A 17,943-nucleotide genomic window follows, 5' to 3' on the forward strand; every position below is an offset into this window, starting at 1 on the left:
AAAATGTTTTGGCATAATAAAGGGCAACGCTGGGAAATAATCTAAAGAATTTATTAGGGTACAATAATTTTGCCTATTTTATATCCTATTTGATAGCATTTAAAACAAATATTCATTTTTGTTTTAATGAACCAAAGGAGCTATGTAACATGTCTTATATATAAGAGGAAAATATATATTGTGCTAGTGCATATCAGATGCTGCTGATGTTTGAATACTCTCAACTTAGAAACATTACCCTCAAAATCTGAGAAACCAGTGTCTAACTTTTAGAAATCAGAAAAAAAGTAAAACAGCAAATATAATTAATATTATGTTATATAATAGTACTATTTATATACAAAGCTTTCATATATGAATAAATATTCAAGTTGAATCCGTCCCAACCCTTTAAAACAAAAGTACAAGATCTGTAACTTTGGCAAAGAGACCCAAGGTCTAAAGAAGCTGACATAGGGGTCACTAACAAACAAACAAGAGAAAGTGTTTTATAGTTATACAGGAGCAGTGACCAGCTCCATGTTGTAGCTCCCACCCTTCCCAGCTATAGTCAGGTGATACCACTGGTGTCTAATAAAAGGGCAGCCAAGTTTGGGAGTTTTACTTTGAAAGCAGCTAGTAAGTTGCAGGTAAAACTTAGTCCCTTTGTAAAATGTATAATTAAGCAATTGAATTCTTAATGAATCAGATGAAAATTAAGCGTAGGACTGGCCAGATATGGGATGACTTTGACGTAGTTGGCCAGCTTAAATATATTGCAATATATGGACAAACAATCCCTGTGTTGTTTAAAGGGTAAGGCATTTTTTAGTAGCAGTATGCACAAAATGTCGCTGTCTTAAATATATTGATAATGGGTTGAGTGCAGAGGATCTCTTGTAGGTCATTAACAAACAGACACAAACCCCCAAACATTTAGGTTGGCAACACATACAGTAGATCATCAGGTAGACTGAAGTCACTAAAGAAATTAACCTTTACTCAAAATATTTAGTGACCTAGGGTTAACAATCAGGTCATTTGAGGGTCAATTTAGACGTGTTAAGAGAAAACTGCAGGCATAAAGGCTAATTTAGCATGAGTTCTAATTAGTGCAGTAGTGTAGTTGCCAATCAAAATTAAGCTACAGTTTAAAAAACCAACACATAAGTCTTATAACTTGTTATGGTTAACTGGTTCAATTTAATACTGATGTTCATAAATGAAACCTACAGTATGATGAGGAAATTCAAATCTTTGAACTATCCGCATAAGATATAGCATTGTTTTGGCTAGGAATAGTAACAGCAAAAAATGAAAGGTGTTATTAAGCAATAAATATATAATATACAGTTACGCTGCACTGGTAAACGTTGTGTGATTGTGTCAGAAAGGCTACTATAGTCTATATAAGTAAACTAAAACTTGTGTACCCATGAGCGTAGCTATTGAAGCTGGAAAAAAGGATAAACGGCACAGGTAATTCTCTTGATTGTCGGGTGGTCCCTCACTCCAAATGTATCAGGGTTCTATACAACAGAGTCAGTGGCTACGTCCAAGCCACAATATATCCAAGGTAAAAGTAAAGTTCACTCTGGAGAGCCACATTCGATTCAGTGTATTTAATTTAAACACAAAAATAAAATACATAAATAAATAAATAAATAAAATACACTGAATCGAATGTGGTTCTCCAGAGTGAACTTTACTTTTACCTTGGATAAAAGGCACAGGCTACATAGCAGATAACAGATACAACCTGCAGAATACAATGGTGTTTTGTCTGTTATCTGCTATGTAACCTGTGCTTTTTATCCTTTTTTCCAGCTTGAATGGCAGCCTACTTAGTTATGCAGAAGCTTACTTATATAGACTATAATAGTCTTTTTGAAGCAAACACACAACTTTTATCAGTGACAGACATTAGGGGGCAGATTTATCAAAGGTTGAATTTGGAATTTTAATTTTTGAGTTTTTTTATTGCCAAAACTGTCAATTTCGACTAGAAAGCTATCCAAATTTGATTTGAGTTTTTTAAAAAAAATTGAATTTGATTTTCAAGATTTATCATACTCTGGCCCTTTAAGAACTCAAATGAGACTAAAACCTGCTGAATTGCTGTATAAGTCAATGGGAGAGGTCCAGGGATCAATTTGTTGATGTCTCCAGCCTTCATGATATTGAAGTTTTTTTCGGAGAAAAAACTCGAATCGAGTTTTAAAAGCTCGAATCTAATCTAATTCGATTCGAATTTGATTTCAGTTTCCTGGTCGATCCTATTCACCCGACTTTTAAACATTCGATTTTAATGATAATTTTTGAATTTCGAGTTTATGGGAGTTTAAAAAAACTCACATGAATTTTGAAATTCGACCCTTGATAAATTGGCCTTTTCATTACCTTGATATAGTTTCAGTTTTTGGTGCTACTGTTCCTTAAAAACAACAAATGTCCTCAGTTATAAATGTCCCCAGACAAATCCTGTTGTAGACGAGGTAATTAAATATAAAAAACTGTTAGACATCAGTCATTTCCATCTTGTTTTGTTAAATTCACACATTAACATATTTTGCATATAAAAATAAATAATTACAATAAAAACATATTGAAAAAGAGCCATCGTTCATCAGGAATGAATTATCTAATTACAAAGTTTAAGTTCAATTAAAAGTCCCTTACCATCCACAAAACTTGGGAATGATGCCACCTTCTTTGTCTGCTGCAAAGCAAAAGAAAAACAGTGTATAACCTAATGAACGATAAATTAAATGCAAACCTTCTAATCAAGCCCCTTACCAACACCACCACCATGTATGTATGTATGTATGTTTAGTATGTATATTTTTATTTGTATAGCGCTCCTTGAGGGCAAAGCACTGTACAGCAAAACAATAAATTAGTAGTAACAAACAAGTGGCCACTGCAATAAGTAACAATATGTACATTATAAGACATACAATTCTCATAAATATACCAGTGCACGCCACAAATATTAATATTCCATTTAAAAAATCCTGAAAAACAAGTTAAGAATTGACAATGTATGAGGTTGGGCATTGTTCTTTAAATGTATAGTAACTATATTTTGTATGAACAAACACTTAACCAAGGGGTATAGTTATAAACACTAGATGCAAGGACTTTCTCCATTTGTTTATAATTACAGGAGTTATAAACTGGTAATTACCAATATAAACGTACACTCCTAGATATGATTATTTTAACATAATGTAGTCTCTCTCTCTCTCTCTCTCTCTATCTATATATATTTATTTATTTATTTTTTATTTATAAAATATATATTTACTTTCAAAGCATACATTCTGTTAAGAGATGAGGTACAAACACACTTTCAGGGAATTCATGCTAAATATCTAAATTTCTATTTGAAAAAACTTTCAAATATCAATTCCTTGGAAATCACTATTAATAATAATTAATGAATATGTTTGGAGAATCCAGCCAGTCAAGCAATGCCCACCCATCAATCAAAGCTGCACAGCCTATGCTAAAAGTTATTATTTAACAGTAAGAAAACATAAGGGGTATTAGGTTTAGAGTAATATGAATTATACCAATGTGTGTTACTTACCTCCTGAACATTGTTATTGTCAACAAGTCCATTGAGGTCAGAACGTTGCTGTTTCCTTGGCTGATCCACACTGTTACACACCTGAAGACAGATAAACCTTAAGTTAGACAGTATTTAGCATATACCCATTGAGACATGGCTTGTTTTTATTATTCTAATCAATGATAAAAACTACCAATTTTCTCAACCATCGCATTGATTTCAATGCGTTTCTCCCCCTCTATGTAGTGACAATCTTTGTTTTTATAGATTATGCAGCATCTGTTCTAACCTCATTTTCATATACAGATGAAGCCACTTGGATTTGTGAGTTAAATGCGTCATGACTCATGGTTAATTGAAGAAACTGGGTTATCTAAAGTCATCTTAACTCATTTAATGCATTTAACCTTTTCATTAGCATACCAAAGCACCATTGTGAACAATGGTGAATGCTTTAATTAGATGGGATGTTGTGACACAGTTTTCTGTGTTAAATGAGATAAATGGGATATCTGTGTTTAGTTATTCTGTGTCAAACAGACAAACCAAAGTGGCTGCATCTGTACACTAGTCTAGTGTTAAGAGTAACAAAGCAGATTTTTGGAGTAAATATTTTATAAAACTCTAGGGGGGTTATTCACAAAAATTTCTCACTATTTTCTTAAAACCACTTCGACCAAACTCCCGTGGACATTTTTACAGTATTTGTCAATAAATTTACTCTAAAAAATCGAGTGCGGGAAAAGGGAAGATTGTATCATACTTACCGTGATCTTCCTTTCCCTGGCCCTCTCCATGTCCATACTTGCTGGGATAGCCCCTCCCTCTCCCTCATGAAGAACCCAACCCCCTAACTTATAAATTAGGAGGACCTCCCCCACCTCGGTGTCTAGTAAAAAGTTCTAAACTCTACCAAAACCAAGGGAGGGAACCTGACATTGAGAGGGCCAGGGAAAGGAAGATCACGGTAAGTATGATACAATCTTCCCTTTTCCCTGGCCCTCTCCATGTCCATACTTGCTGGGACTTAAAAAGCATACTGTCCCTGGGTGGGTAAATAAGACTCAAAGCCATTATGCTGAAAATTTTATTTGGCTGAGGTAGCCGATATCAAAATGCTTGAACCAAACTGTGCATATTCAGAAGATCTGACATCCAGCTTATAGTGTGAGATAAAAGTGCTCGGAGAAGACCAGGATGCTGCTTTGCAAATCATTTCCAGTGAAATGCCTGCCTCTGCCGCCCAAGAGGTTGCCTGACCCCTGGTTGAATGTGCCTTAATTCCTTCTGGTTCTTTTAGATTTGCCGAAGAATAGGCTTTCTTGATTACCGTATATACTCGTGTATAAGCCGACCCGTGTATAAGCCGAGGTACCTAATTTTACCTACAAAAACTGGGAAAACTTATTGACTCGCGTATAAGCCTAGGGTGAGACATGCAGCAGCTTGAAAAAGCAGGTCCATCACCATCTGCATTGCTGCTTTTCCACCTTAAAGGAGAACGAAAGGTTAATAAACATGCTGTCTTTAATGAAAGGCTTTCTAGGTTATAACTTACTGCACCCAGTGAATCCAGGCTGTCTCTTCTCTTTCATGTGTGCAAATACACTGCCTGCAGAAGCAGAGTCTTCTGGTAGGGTGACGTCACTAAAATTATTTGGCTTCCCTCCCTGCTGCCTCGGGCACAGAAGGATCGTGTTTCACAGATTCTGAAGCTTCTGCACATTCTTCTAATTATAATAAGCCCTTCCCTCGTATCACTCGCGTCCCTCAAATCGATTTACATTTTCTCCTGCTTTACCCTGTCTAGCCCCCCACCAGCCAATCGGATTTGATTTCTATGCCACTGGCTGCCGGCTACCAGAGAGGGGAGGGAGCTGCTGCTGTTGCTACTGTTGCACTCCTGTGCCAGCGCCTTACATAGAGCCCTACTTCCCTTCTCCTTCCAGCGTGGTTCCCACTTCCATAGCTGTGGATCTGTTTAAGATCAGGAGCGCTGAGGCACTACAAGAGGCACGCGCATCAGTGAGCTGCCGGTCGGAAGCGCCGCAGCAGGGAGGAGGCACGCGCATCAGTGAGCTGCCGGTCGGAAGCGCCGCAGCAGGGAGGAGGCACGCGCATCAGTGAGCTGCCGGTCGGAAGCGCCGCAGCAGGGAGGAGGCACGCGCATCGCATCAAATAGGTAATATTTTTTAAATGACCCGCGTATGAGCCGAGGCAGCGTTTTTCAGCTTATTTTGGGTGCTGAAAAACTCGGCTTATACACGAGTATATACGGTACCAAACAAATCCAAGTAGAAATTGTAGAGATGGACGCAGCTTCCCCTTTTCTTGCTCCTCCGGGCACCGCAAAGAGTCTGACTTCCTGATTGCTGAAGTCGCTTCACAGTACATTTTCACATGTTCAGCTACGTCCAGTTCCTTCAATTCCATATCCGAATCTTGGTGAACAAATGTAGGGACTACAATCTCGTCTTTCAAATGAAAAGAAGAGACGACTTTCGGTTTAAATGAAGAACAAAACCTCAAGATTAATTTATCCGGAAAGATATCAGGACTATCTTCCCCAAATCTCAATGCCTGTAGTTCCCCCACTCTTTTGGCTGAAGTGATTGCCACTAGAAACACCACTTTAAGAGTTAAATTCCACAAAGTCATAGGATGCTTGACTGAAAATGGATCTGAAGACAGCATAGCTAAAACCAATGGCAAATCCCAGTTCGGGCATCTTAACCGTCTTGCCGGAAGTATTCTTATGGCTGCCTTAAAATCATCAAGGGGTGATGAGCCCATGTTGTCCCTGAGATAGCCGAAATTGCTGATACTTGCGTTCTTAGAGTACTAACGCTTAAGCCTCTATCCATGCCTGCCTGCAGAAATTCCAAGATTTTTGAGGCTGATATCTGTTCTGTGGAACTCATATTAGAATGTGTTTTAAACAATTCCCATAATCTCGTGTACTTGTTGCTGGTTGAGGGCTTTCTAGACTGTAGTAGGGTATGAATGACCCTGTTAGATAGCCCATGCGCTTCTAGACCTTGCCTCTCAGCCTCCAAGCCGTAAGGGACAGTGCTCCTGGATCTGGATGGACAAATGGTCCTTGAATCAACAGGTTGCTTGACGTTGGAAGTTTCCAAGGTTCGTCTATTGACAGCTGGATTAGGTCTGTAAACCAGGGTCTTCGTGGCCATGCTGGAGCGATACAAATTACAGATGAAGCCACTTGGATTTGTGAGATAAATGCGTCATGACTCATGGTTAATTGAAGAAACTGCGTTATCTAAAGTCATCTTAACTCATTTAATGCATTTAACCTTTCCATTAGCATACCAAAGCACCATTGTGAACAATGGTGAATGCTTTAATTAGATGGGATGTTGTGACGCAGTTTTCTGTGTTAAATGAGATAAATGGGATATCTGTGTTTAGTTATTCTGTGTCAAACAGACAAACCAAAGTGGCTGCATCTGTACATCCGCTTCATCCTCTCTTATTTTCTGAATCACTTTCGGTATCAGAGGAAGAGGAGGAAAGATGTAACCTAAATGGAATCTCCATGTCTGTGTCAATGCATCCACCGCCAATGCATTTGGATCCCAACTCCTCGAATAGAACTGAAGACACTTGGTGTTTATGGATGATGCCATCAAGTCTATGGAAGGTTGACCCCACTTCTGCACTAGTGTCCTGAAAATTGTCTGATTCAGAATCCACTCGTGTCTGTCTGCAAAATTCCTGCTGAGCAGATCTGCCACTATATTCATTTTCCCTGGAACGTACACTGCTGTCAGATCCTTCAAGAGATTTTCTGCCCACTGTAGTATGGGATACACTTCTTCCAAGAGGTCCAGACTTCTTGTGCCTCCTTGCCTTCTTATGTAAGCTACGGCAGTGACATTGTCTGATCTCATCTTTAGTCTTGTGCTTCTTAATTGATCTTGAAAGAAAACACAGGCATGTCGAATTGCCCTTAGTTCCAAGACGTTTGATGGTACGTCTGATAATGGATAGGGCCAGCGATCCTGTGCTACCCTTGATCCTAGTTCTGCACCCCAGCCTAGACCTGAGGCATCCGTAGACATGACGACCCAAGCTTCTGGAAACAACTCTGTACCCGTGTTTTTGCTCACTTGTTCTTTCCACCAAAGAAGAGATGTTTTCATTTGAGGCAGCATTTTTATGTTCTGCGATTGGGATTTCCCGTCCCACTGGCGCAGAAACCAACATTGAAGAGGCCTCATCCTCCAGTGGGCCCACTGGACTAATCCTATTGACGAGGACATCATTCCTAGGATTTTCAGCAATGTTTCTGCTGATGCTTCTGTCACTAACATTAGTCTTTCCAACATCATGATTAGAGATTTCTGCCTTTCCATTGAAAGAGACAGTCTCCCTGAGATTGAATCTATTATTGCCCCCAGGTACGTCATCCTTTGAGATGGAATGAGTTGACTTTTTGTATAGTTGATGAGCCAACCATGTGCTATTAAGGTCTCCAGACACAGATCCCTGTGAGAGATTGCCTGTTCCCTGGATGAAGCTAATAGGATTAGGTCGTCCAAATAGTGGAAGATTCGCACTTTCTTCCATCTGAGATGAGCCACTAGGGTAACTAACACCTTTGAGAACACTCTTGGTGCTGTTGCTAACCCGAAGGGTAGGCACCTGAATTGATAATGATGGTTTTTCACTGCAAACCGAAGGAATCTTTGGTCTGTTGCTGCTATCGGGATATGGTGATACGCATCCCTGATATCCATGGTACACATCCAGTCCTCTGGTGATATGGCTGACTTTACCGATTCGATGGATTCCATTTTGAAATGTTGAATTCTCAATGTTTTGTTGACTCTTCCTAAATCCAGAATAGGTCTCCATGACCCCGTGGATTTTATTGTTATGAAAAACCGAGAATAAACTTCTGTTCTTCTCTGGTTTTGTGGAACTTGAACAATCACTTGCTGCTGTTCCAGTTTGGCAAGGCAGATTAGAAACGCCTCTCTCTTGGACACCTCTGTAGGTAGGGTGGATAACAGGAATCCTGAAGAAGGGGGAATGGATGAAAATTCCAGATTGTAACCTTCTCTCACAATTCCTTGAACCCATCTGTCTTCGATGGATTTTCCCCAGGCAGCCTGAAAAAGATGAAGTCTCCCACCTACGGCAGGCCCCTGGTCGCACCACCTTCATAATGGTTTGCGGGTATTCTCTCCTGTCTTACCCCTTGGCAGACGAAAGAAACCAGATTGTCCTGCCTTCCAACTGTCTTGTCTTGCAGTTTCCCTTCCCGACCGAAATGATCTGCGATCGTATGGTGTGATTCTGCCTCTAGTTGAAGTTTTCCCTCTTAATGATTGTCTCCATGGCTGAAGTCTCTTTTTCTGAGGCAACAACTGACTTTTGCCTCCTGATGCCTTTGATATGAGGTCTTCCATTTTTTTCCAAAAAGAACTTGTCCTTGGAAAGGTAATGAACATAGAGTTGCTTTAGATGCTGCATCTGCTTCCCACGCTCTAAGCCATAATGCCCGCCTTGTTGAGACTGATATCGCCAATGACCTTGAAGCCAGCCTTATTTGATCCACAGATGAATTGACCAAAAACAATGAACCAAGCTTCAATTCCTTCAGGCCTTCCAGAATTTCAGATGTATCCCGGCCCTCTTTTAATGCTATCTCTAGATTGACTAGCCAAACCTCCAGTGCCTTGGCCACTGAAATATTAGCAATTGCTGGTTTAAGGCTTTCCCCTGTTACCGAGAAGATTCTTTTTAAATCCGCATCCATTCTCTTGTCCATTGGGTCTTTCATTACCCCATGGTCTTCAATCGGCAATAACGTGTTTTTTGAGATATTCAAGACTGGTGCATCCACTCTAGGCATGGTACAAAAATCTTTCACTTCATCTTCTTTGAAAGGATATAGCTTATTACATCTTGGTTGCATGGTACTTCTTTTTGATGGAATATCCCATTCCGTTTTAATAAGATCCATAACTTCCTGATGCAAAGGAAATGTTTGTCCCTTTGGTTTGGAACAAGGTAAAAAAGATGCCGATGATGAGGCTTGATTATCATCTTCCAAGGCTAGTGAAGCCCTTGCTGCTCTAATTAAGGGCTGTATTAAGGAAAAATCAAAGGAAGATTGAATTTCTTCCTCCTCAGAAGAAGAAAAAGACATATCTTCAGCCATTCCTGCACATGTATCCTCCATTTCTGGATCAAATTCCACCTGGGGACCTCTTGAAGTAGAAGCTGTAGCACTGGAAACTTCTCTAGCTACTGCCTCCTTTATCCAAGCCAGAATTCCTGCGCTTGTGCCTGCCTCTATTCCCGATGCGGCTGTTAGGCATGCCTGACATAACTTTTTGTCGGGTAATGGAGGTTCCATGCATCCTAAGCATTGCTTGGATCCTGTTTGTTGTGCCTCCTCTCTATCTTCTGCGATGTTCTTAGAACTCTCTCTTGACCTTGATGGTCGCATGTTGGCACTGTAACCAAAAATTATGGTAAGCCAAGAGTCAGTGATCCTTTTTTTTTTTTTTCTTACCTCAACCAGGGAAGGAAGACTTATCTGGGGTGGCAGTTGGGATGAATTGGAGTAAAGAATACCTGCAAAAGGAACGCAAAAAAAAAAAATCACAAAACAGAACCTCTAGGATTCTGAGCAGGTCCCCTTTAAAACATCCCTCTACCTACCTAGCAGAGCACTATACTGCCAGCGTGTGATGTGGACGCCATCAAACACGAGGCAACAATGGAGAGCCACCTAAATAGGTATTGCCCCTCCCCTCCTGACTCCTCGAGCCCTTGCCGTGCAGAGGAGGGCTATACGGAGACTTTTGATCCAAGCCTGAGGCTTTTCCGCCTTCCCCACCGCTATGCGCCCCCAGGAAGCTGAGCGCATCCGGAAGGCAATGCTGTGCGTGTCAAGACTCGTTTCCATACCGGATGACATCATCGGTGCGCGAAAGACACACTGAATTACCTGTGCTCTGCCAGACGGCGCCTACGCGAATCCCGGACTGCTGCCACCCCTCCTGATACCTGCTGATGCGACTAGGCTGGGAGGAACAGCCCTTTTCCTTTCGGACGCCCTTGGTGAGGCAGGCCAATTCGGAACAGGTACAGGGAGACGCAGCCAGCAAACTCACTAGGGAGCCGCATACATGAGGTACGCTGCAGAGGGAAAAACTTTAGGCAAAAAAACCCTCGTCTCTGGGACGCTTTTCAGCCCCTGCTTCCTTCCCTGAAAAATAAAATTAAGCTCCTGAATACAGGAGCGAGGAAGAAGAAAGAACCCAAAAAGACACCGAGGTGGGGGAGGTCCTCCTAATTTATAAGTTAGGGGGTTGGGTTCTTCATGAAGGAGAGGGAGGGGCTATCCCAGCAAGTATGGACATGGAGAGGGCCAGGGAAAATAATATTTTTCAGATTATTGCCCTAAACCCACAAATTCTTTGGATTATTTTACAAATCCCAGTTCAGATCAGGATATCTTCCAATTGTAAATGGGATATCTGCCTTTGATTTGTACATAACTTTGGCAGGTCCTACTTTATTTGGACTTAGCAGCCTCTGGGTTTTCCTCTTTAAACCCTGATCAGAAAAAAACAAAGTTTAGTAAATTACCCCCTAGAAGTAGAAGTAATCTTTAGATAATCAAGTAGATTGCTTGCATTTCTCCACAGCACACATTCACACTTTTTAAATTTTGTAAATGTATCTTTAAAGTCTTTAAAAACTGTTCCAAATTTCAACCATTCTCTGTGCTCTACTCATGAAATACAAGATAATACAAATTAATCCCAATTTAAAGAATTCTGTTTAATATATTTAGAGCACAACCTTTCCACCATTGTGTACTTTTTTTAGTCCTGTTATTGCCCCCCAAAACCCATTAACAGACTTCATTATTTATATTTTTAATTATTAAGTTTAATTTCCAACTCATTGACATAACTGCACTGACAAGGGACATAAAACACTGGTCCCAAACAGATATAATTTAAAAATCTAATATGTTATTTAATACAGGATATATACAGGATATAACATAAGTTCAGATACTTCCTGCTTCTATCACTGGCTAACATTGTACCATAATTAACTGAAGTACCTGGGGTAATGATTATATAGGAATGTTTGTCCAGATTCTGAGCAAAGTTGAAATTACACCTTTGTCCAACTGCATTTTTGTAAAGAATTTGGCAAATTGTTCTTTTATTGGGCATGTGCTTTAATACTAGGGATTTGAAGTAATCATAATTTAAAGTGCAGGTAAGAAGTGTTACTCTTTCTTGCACCTCTTATGAAAGGAAAACTGGTTTCTTAGACTCACATTATGATACGTATTAATAAGATTTTATTTAACAGTTCATTTGTATATATGGAATTTAAAAAAACTCCCATAAGTGAGATATATGTGAAATATGTGGATATCACTAGAAATAGTAATGCTCTATCTGGAATAACAATTCAATTCTCCCCTGCATTTTTGATGTCACGGGAAAAGTACCTATAAAAATTTATATATAAACAGCACACCTATATCACAAAAATGTCAGTACCATATATACTCGAGTATAAGCCGAGTTTTTCAGCCCCCAAAATATGCTGAAAAACGCTACCTCGGCTTATACTCGGGTCAAGTGCAAAAACGGTCGCCGGCGTCTAAGAATAGTCGCCGGCGCCTAAGAATAGTCTCCAGCATCCAAGAATAGTCACAGGCGTCCAAGAATAGTAGCAGGCGTCCAAGAATAGTCTCCAAGAATATACGCCGGCGTCCAAGAATGGTCGCCGGCATCTCCAATGGGAGCAGAAACCCTCAATTTTTTGATTGAAACTTACCAGAAGCTGCTGCATTTCTCACCCTCGGCTTATACTCGAGTCAATAAGCTTTCCCAGTTTTTGGAGGTAAAATTAGGTACCTCGGCTTATACTCGGGACGGCTTATACTCGAGTATATACGGTAAATGAAAAAGAAATGCCTGATAAAAATGTTGTATTTGCGTCAACTTATTCACAGACCCATTTTCAGTTATTTTTCTGCCTCTACCGACAAGTTTCAAAAATGTTGTTAAATAATAGATCAACAAATCCATAAAGTTAAAAGATACTGTTACAGCACTGGAGTGTGGAGAAGCCCGTAACTGCCAGGACCTACCCCTTAGGTTTAGCGGGAGAGCCCTACTAACTCCGGTGTTCACCGATGCACTTTTGGGGCCCTGGACTTTCTGTTGCGATGCAGGTAGGGATCCTACCCACATCCACGGAGGTCAGAAGCGTGGTACAAAATGATAAAGCAAGGTCAAAGTCATGTCAAGTCAAGGGTCAGTGGCAGGCAGCAAGAATCAGAAGTCGAAATCTAGGCAAGAGTCAAAAACCAATACAGAATACAGGAAATAGCTTAAGCGGAGTTAAGAGTACTGAAAACCAGCTTGGGCAAAGAATCCAAACAGAAAGCGCTCTTTTTTTCGAATTTTGGAGGCAATTGTGATGTCAGCACACTTGGGGACGTCATGACACACCACGCGTCAATCTAGACGCATGTAGAAACATACGACACGTGCCTCGTTCCAGATACAAAGGAAGCCGGGGAACCAGTGTGACCAAAAGTAAGTGCACACGCCGGTCTCCCGGGGCTTCTTACAGATGTGAATTTGTCGTGCAATTTTTACAATTTGGCAACCATCATTTTAAGAACTGTTTAAACTAACATTTTTGTGCATTCCCTAAGAAGAACATGAACGATCCACTTCAAAGAGAGAGTTACCATAATAACTGATGCTTTACGTGAGTCACAGGGGCCATACAAATACTTGTTATTCCAAGCACTGATTCTCTTTAATTGCGCTCATTTCCTGTCAAACACCTGATCTATTCCACAGGCAAGGGAATTGCAAGTGACTTATTTGCACTGTTCAACAGATGTCAGTGGAAGAACTATAGTTATAAAAACCAGCTTTTTTAATTACACAATTATCCTAAATAAGCAGAAAGTTGGTAGACAGCCATTGGATTAATTATTGTTACAAAAATATATATAGCAATGCAGTGCCAATTTATTCTTTTTGTCAGACTGTAGACATAATTTGTGAGCTGAGGCACCTGCAGGGATATCTTTATCATCCTCACAAAGCTGATTGTAGATTGGTTTGAAGTTTCCCTTTGAATCTGACACACAAATTAAAGTTCTTGTAAAGTGGAAGACGACGTGCTGGCAATTCTTTTATTCATGTAAATCATCTTTCAATGGCCTCAGCTATTAAAAACATTTTCTAAACAGGCAGAACATGGAGGCTTTGTGATGAAGATTTTGCTAGTGCTATGAGTCAGAAATTAAAATTGTGGCCGGTAGACACAGCTCATTTTCACCTTGTTGTCTGTCTTACTAAATATACAGTCTGATCATTTTTCTTTTATCAAATTGCCCTTCTTGATGTCTCCATGTTCTCGGTTACCAGTTCATTTTACTACAAAGAGCAAAGTCAAGTCTCAGTTCATGTTGCTTATGTTGAACATTTTCCAGCTACACACTCGCTTCAGTAAATGGGGTCTGTTATAATATTACAGACTGCAGTAGTTAATGTACTCCTCATTTTCTTTAAATGCTCTTAAAGGGACAGTATACACCTAAAAACACAAGTGAACATAATTAATTGGACTTGTGTTGATATTACTGTACATTCTGCCTGTTTAAATTTTCCATCGTTTTTGTCATTATAAAGAACTTATTTGAAAGTTGGGATATTTCCCAATTTAAAAATAGAGAAATTTGTTCAGAGCTTCCTAGCTACCTGGGAACAAACAAATCCCCTTTCTTCTCTTAGCAACAGACTTTAAACAGGTCATTAAAAGGGGCTTCTCAGTGGACTTGCAACTAGTAGTGGATACTATCATCTATCCTTTGAAGCTCTGTGGGACCATAAAGTGACAGGAAGTGGAACTAGCTTTATATTCTTGTTTAGTCCCAGCTATAACAAAAAACACAGTATATTTTTCTTAATTAAAAGAATAAGCAAAAAGTATGTTCAGCAAAATTCTTATTCATTTAGCTCATGTTAAAAAATAGGTGTACACTGTCCCTTTAAAACTGTTATAATCATACATTTATAAAATAATCATACACTTGTAAAAATACTATTTCCATGTCCATAAAATAAAATAAGCAATGCTTGAGTGGTTAAAATACAAACATATAATACAGATGTAGTTCAAAAAGACTTGAAACTTTAGCATCTAAATTGGACTGGATTTGAAGGTCTGATTTTATACTTATATTGATAATACAGTATTTTGGACTCACATAGAAAACCAAAGCTCAATGGTTTAAAATTGCAGGTCACTTCATGAGCACCCAGATGAGTGGGATCAGCCAAATGGATTTTTGGCAAGGACAACAGTTATGATGACTCAGCTCGGTGAAAAGGTTGCCATCTCATTTGCATTACCTTTGTGAGATCCAGAGAACTGCCGGGGTGATTAATGACTACAAAGTCGATTTGTTTTTTTTAAATTGAAAAGATGTGTGCAAATGTGACCATTAGGAAGCTGCACACAGTGTATTTGTACTGTATGTTAAACAAAAACAAGTCATTATTATTTATCATTTTCCCTTTTCTGTATGGGCTGTGGAAAAAGGTTTCCCTTTTTTTTTTTTTTAATCAAATCTGCTTCCTGTGAAAATTCCAAAATGAATTTTAAACCCCGTCCGAGCATAAAAAATCATGATTGTAACAGCACATTTCCTTAAAAGATAGAGTCAAAGCTTTCTTGCACAAAAGCTTAGAGACAATGATTTATTCCCAGTACATCATGGCAATGACCTAAATGATTATTTTGCAGTGGACGCCGATAGACTGATTTTATGAAATATATAGGGGTGTCTTATTTTTAAAGGGTATCTTGTTTGTATGAATCTTTTATTTTTAGTTAAAAGCTGCTTTGCCTTTGTAATGTTTTTAATTTTATGGTTATTGGTTATTTTCCTCTTGTAATGTAAGTCTGCTTCCTGCTGCTAAAAGAACAAACAGCCAACTAAAGCTGCAAAGTCAGAGCTTTTAAGCTACTTGGCAAAAAAACCCAAGAGGCTAAACAAATTAATTAATCTCTCAGGGGCGGACTATAGGCTTTTTAGCAAAGCAGCAGTAAGTATTCAGATTTCTAATTTACATCCATTAAGTGGTCTCCAAACACAAGCAATGCAGAAGCAAAGGACTGTGGGAACAGAAGTTATTGGACCTGTTGAACATGGTGGCAAAAGCATTCTAAAGTTTAGGGCTAACTGGAAAGTGATATAATGCACAATCATAACAAAATAGGTCATGGATCTGTCTGCTTTAGGGTGATTTTACATCAAAAGAAACAAATAACTAATATACAATGCAATGCTATTTCAACTGCTTTAAATGAGGGGTCTGGAAATGCTGTACTACTATAGTTTACATAAACAAGCTGCTGTGTTGTCATAGGGGAAGCGATTCAATTTAGAGGGAAAATAAAGAGGAAAAGGCACAGGATATATAGCAGATAACAAATAAAACACCATTGTATTATACAGGGCTTATGTGCTGTGTATCTGTGCCTTTTCTCCATTTTTCCCAGCTTGAATGGCTGCCTCCATGGCTATACAGCAGCTTGTTTATATAAACTATAGTAGTCCTTCTGAAGCACATAATTTTTACCAGTGAAGAAACAGTACATTATATTTAAATACTTTGATACACTCAGTTCTTGGTGTTACTGTTCCTTTAAAGGAAAACTAAAACCTTGTAACCATATTTTACATACTAAACTTACTGCACCAATTTAAAGTTTCAGCTTCTCAACAGCAGCACTGAACCAGGATTTCAAACTTTTCACAGGGGGTCACCATCTTAGAAAGTGTCTGTGACATTTACATGCTCAGTGGGCTCTGAGCAGCTGTTGAGAAGCTAAGCTTAGGGGTCATTGCAAATGATCAAGCAGAAAATTAGGTTTGTTTGTAATATAAGATGATGCTACAAGGCTGATTATTATATTCTGGTGCTAATTGTGCTGGTTTATGTTCTGCCATGTAGTAATTATTTGTATTAATTACTAATCAGCCTTATATATACACTGTGACATTTATATTATGTGTACTGTATATTTTGAGATGGTCCCTAAGCTCAGAAAGTGACAACACAGAGCAAGTGCAGTGAATCAGCAGAAAAGAAGATGGGGAGCTACTGGGGCATCTTTGGAGGCACAAATCTTTACTGCTAAAGGGCTGGGGTTGCATTGGACTGATACAGAAACCCAAAACATAATGTACAACATTTCTAACCTACTTCTTTAGTTAAGCTTTAGTTCTCCTTTAAGGGACAATACAACACAGACCCAGTAAATAAGCTTAAAGGGGTGGCTCACCTTTAAGGTAGCTTTTATTGGTTTTCATTATTTATTTTTTTATAGTTTTATAGTTATTTGCCTTTTTCTTCTGACTCTTTGCAGCTTTCTAATGGGCGTCGCTGACCCCCTCTAAAAAGCAAATGCTCTGTAAGGCTACACATGTATTGTAATTGTTCCTTTTCATTGCTCATCTTTCTACTCAGGCCTCTCCTATTCATATTCCAGTCTCTTATTCATATCAGTGCATGGTTGCTATGGTAATTTGAACCCTAGTTACCAGATTGCTTAAAATGCAAATTGAAGAGCTGCTGAATAAAAAGCTAAATAACTCAAAAACCTTCAATAATAAAAAATGAAAAACAATTGCAAATTATCTCAGAATATCACTCTCTACATCATACTAAAAGTTATCTTAAAGGTGAACAACCCCTTTAATGTTGCATAGTCTGTTTGGATCTCCGAAGCTATCTATAGCTGTAAGATCAATTATCATTTAGTATTTCATCAGCCCAAAAAACCTTAGGCAAGATGATCTATTCCTCCAGATTAGTGATGGGCGAATTTATTCGCCAGGCGCGAATTCGCGCGATTCGCCGCCAGCGAATAAATTCGCCAAACGCCCGCGAAAATTCGCGGCAAAAATTCGCCGGCGTCAAAAAAAATGTTTCCGAAAAAACGGATGCTGCCGCCAAAAACGAGACGCCGGCGCGATTTCGCAAATTTTTCGCCGTTTCGCGAAATTCACGAATTTTACAGCGAAGCGAAACGCCGCAAATTCGCCCATCACTACTCCAGATCTACTGCTAGGCTCGTAGCAGGCACTGGGTCTGCAACTGCTGTGTTGTAATTCCCCTGTGGAACACACTACCTGACATGTTTATAAAATATATGTTGTGATATGTTGTTGTTAATGGAAAAGTGCTTATTAATCTTTTTACAACTAATTTCTTTTCTATTTGCATGGTACTGTTGGTACATATTGCTCTTTGTATTTCCTTGGCATAAAAAGTAATCTACAA

At 39.1% G+C, this 17,943-nt stretch overlaps 1 protein-coding gene across 7 annotated transcripts in view; it reads right to left on the bottom strand.

The window, feature by feature from the left end:
* Positions 1-17,943, bottom strand: part of apba2.S (amyloid beta (A4) precursor protein-binding, family A, member 2 S homeolog) — a 146,102-nt gene that overhangs the window by 45,646 nt on the left and 82,513 nt on the right. For all 7 annotated transcript variants that reach the window (XM_018254382.2, XM_018254381.2, XM_041587701.1 and 4 more), the window contains 2 exons: positions 3,572-3,652; positions 2,659-2,698 (listed from right to left, as the gene is read on the bottom strand). In XM_018254382.2, coding sequence (XP_018109871.1) covers positions 2,659-2,698; positions 3,572-3,652 — 121 coding nt within the window. The remainder of the gene's footprint in view (positions 1-2,658; positions 2,699-3,571; positions 3,653-17,943) is intronic.

Source organism: Xenopus laevis, chromosome 3S, assembly GCF_017654675.1.
Source record: "Xenopus laevis strain J_2021 chromosome 3S, Xenopus_laevis_v10.1, whole genome shotgun sequence".
Classification (NCBI taxonomy): domain Eukaryota; kingdom Metazoa; phylum Chordata; class Amphibia; order Anura; family Pipidae; genus Xenopus; species Xenopus laevis.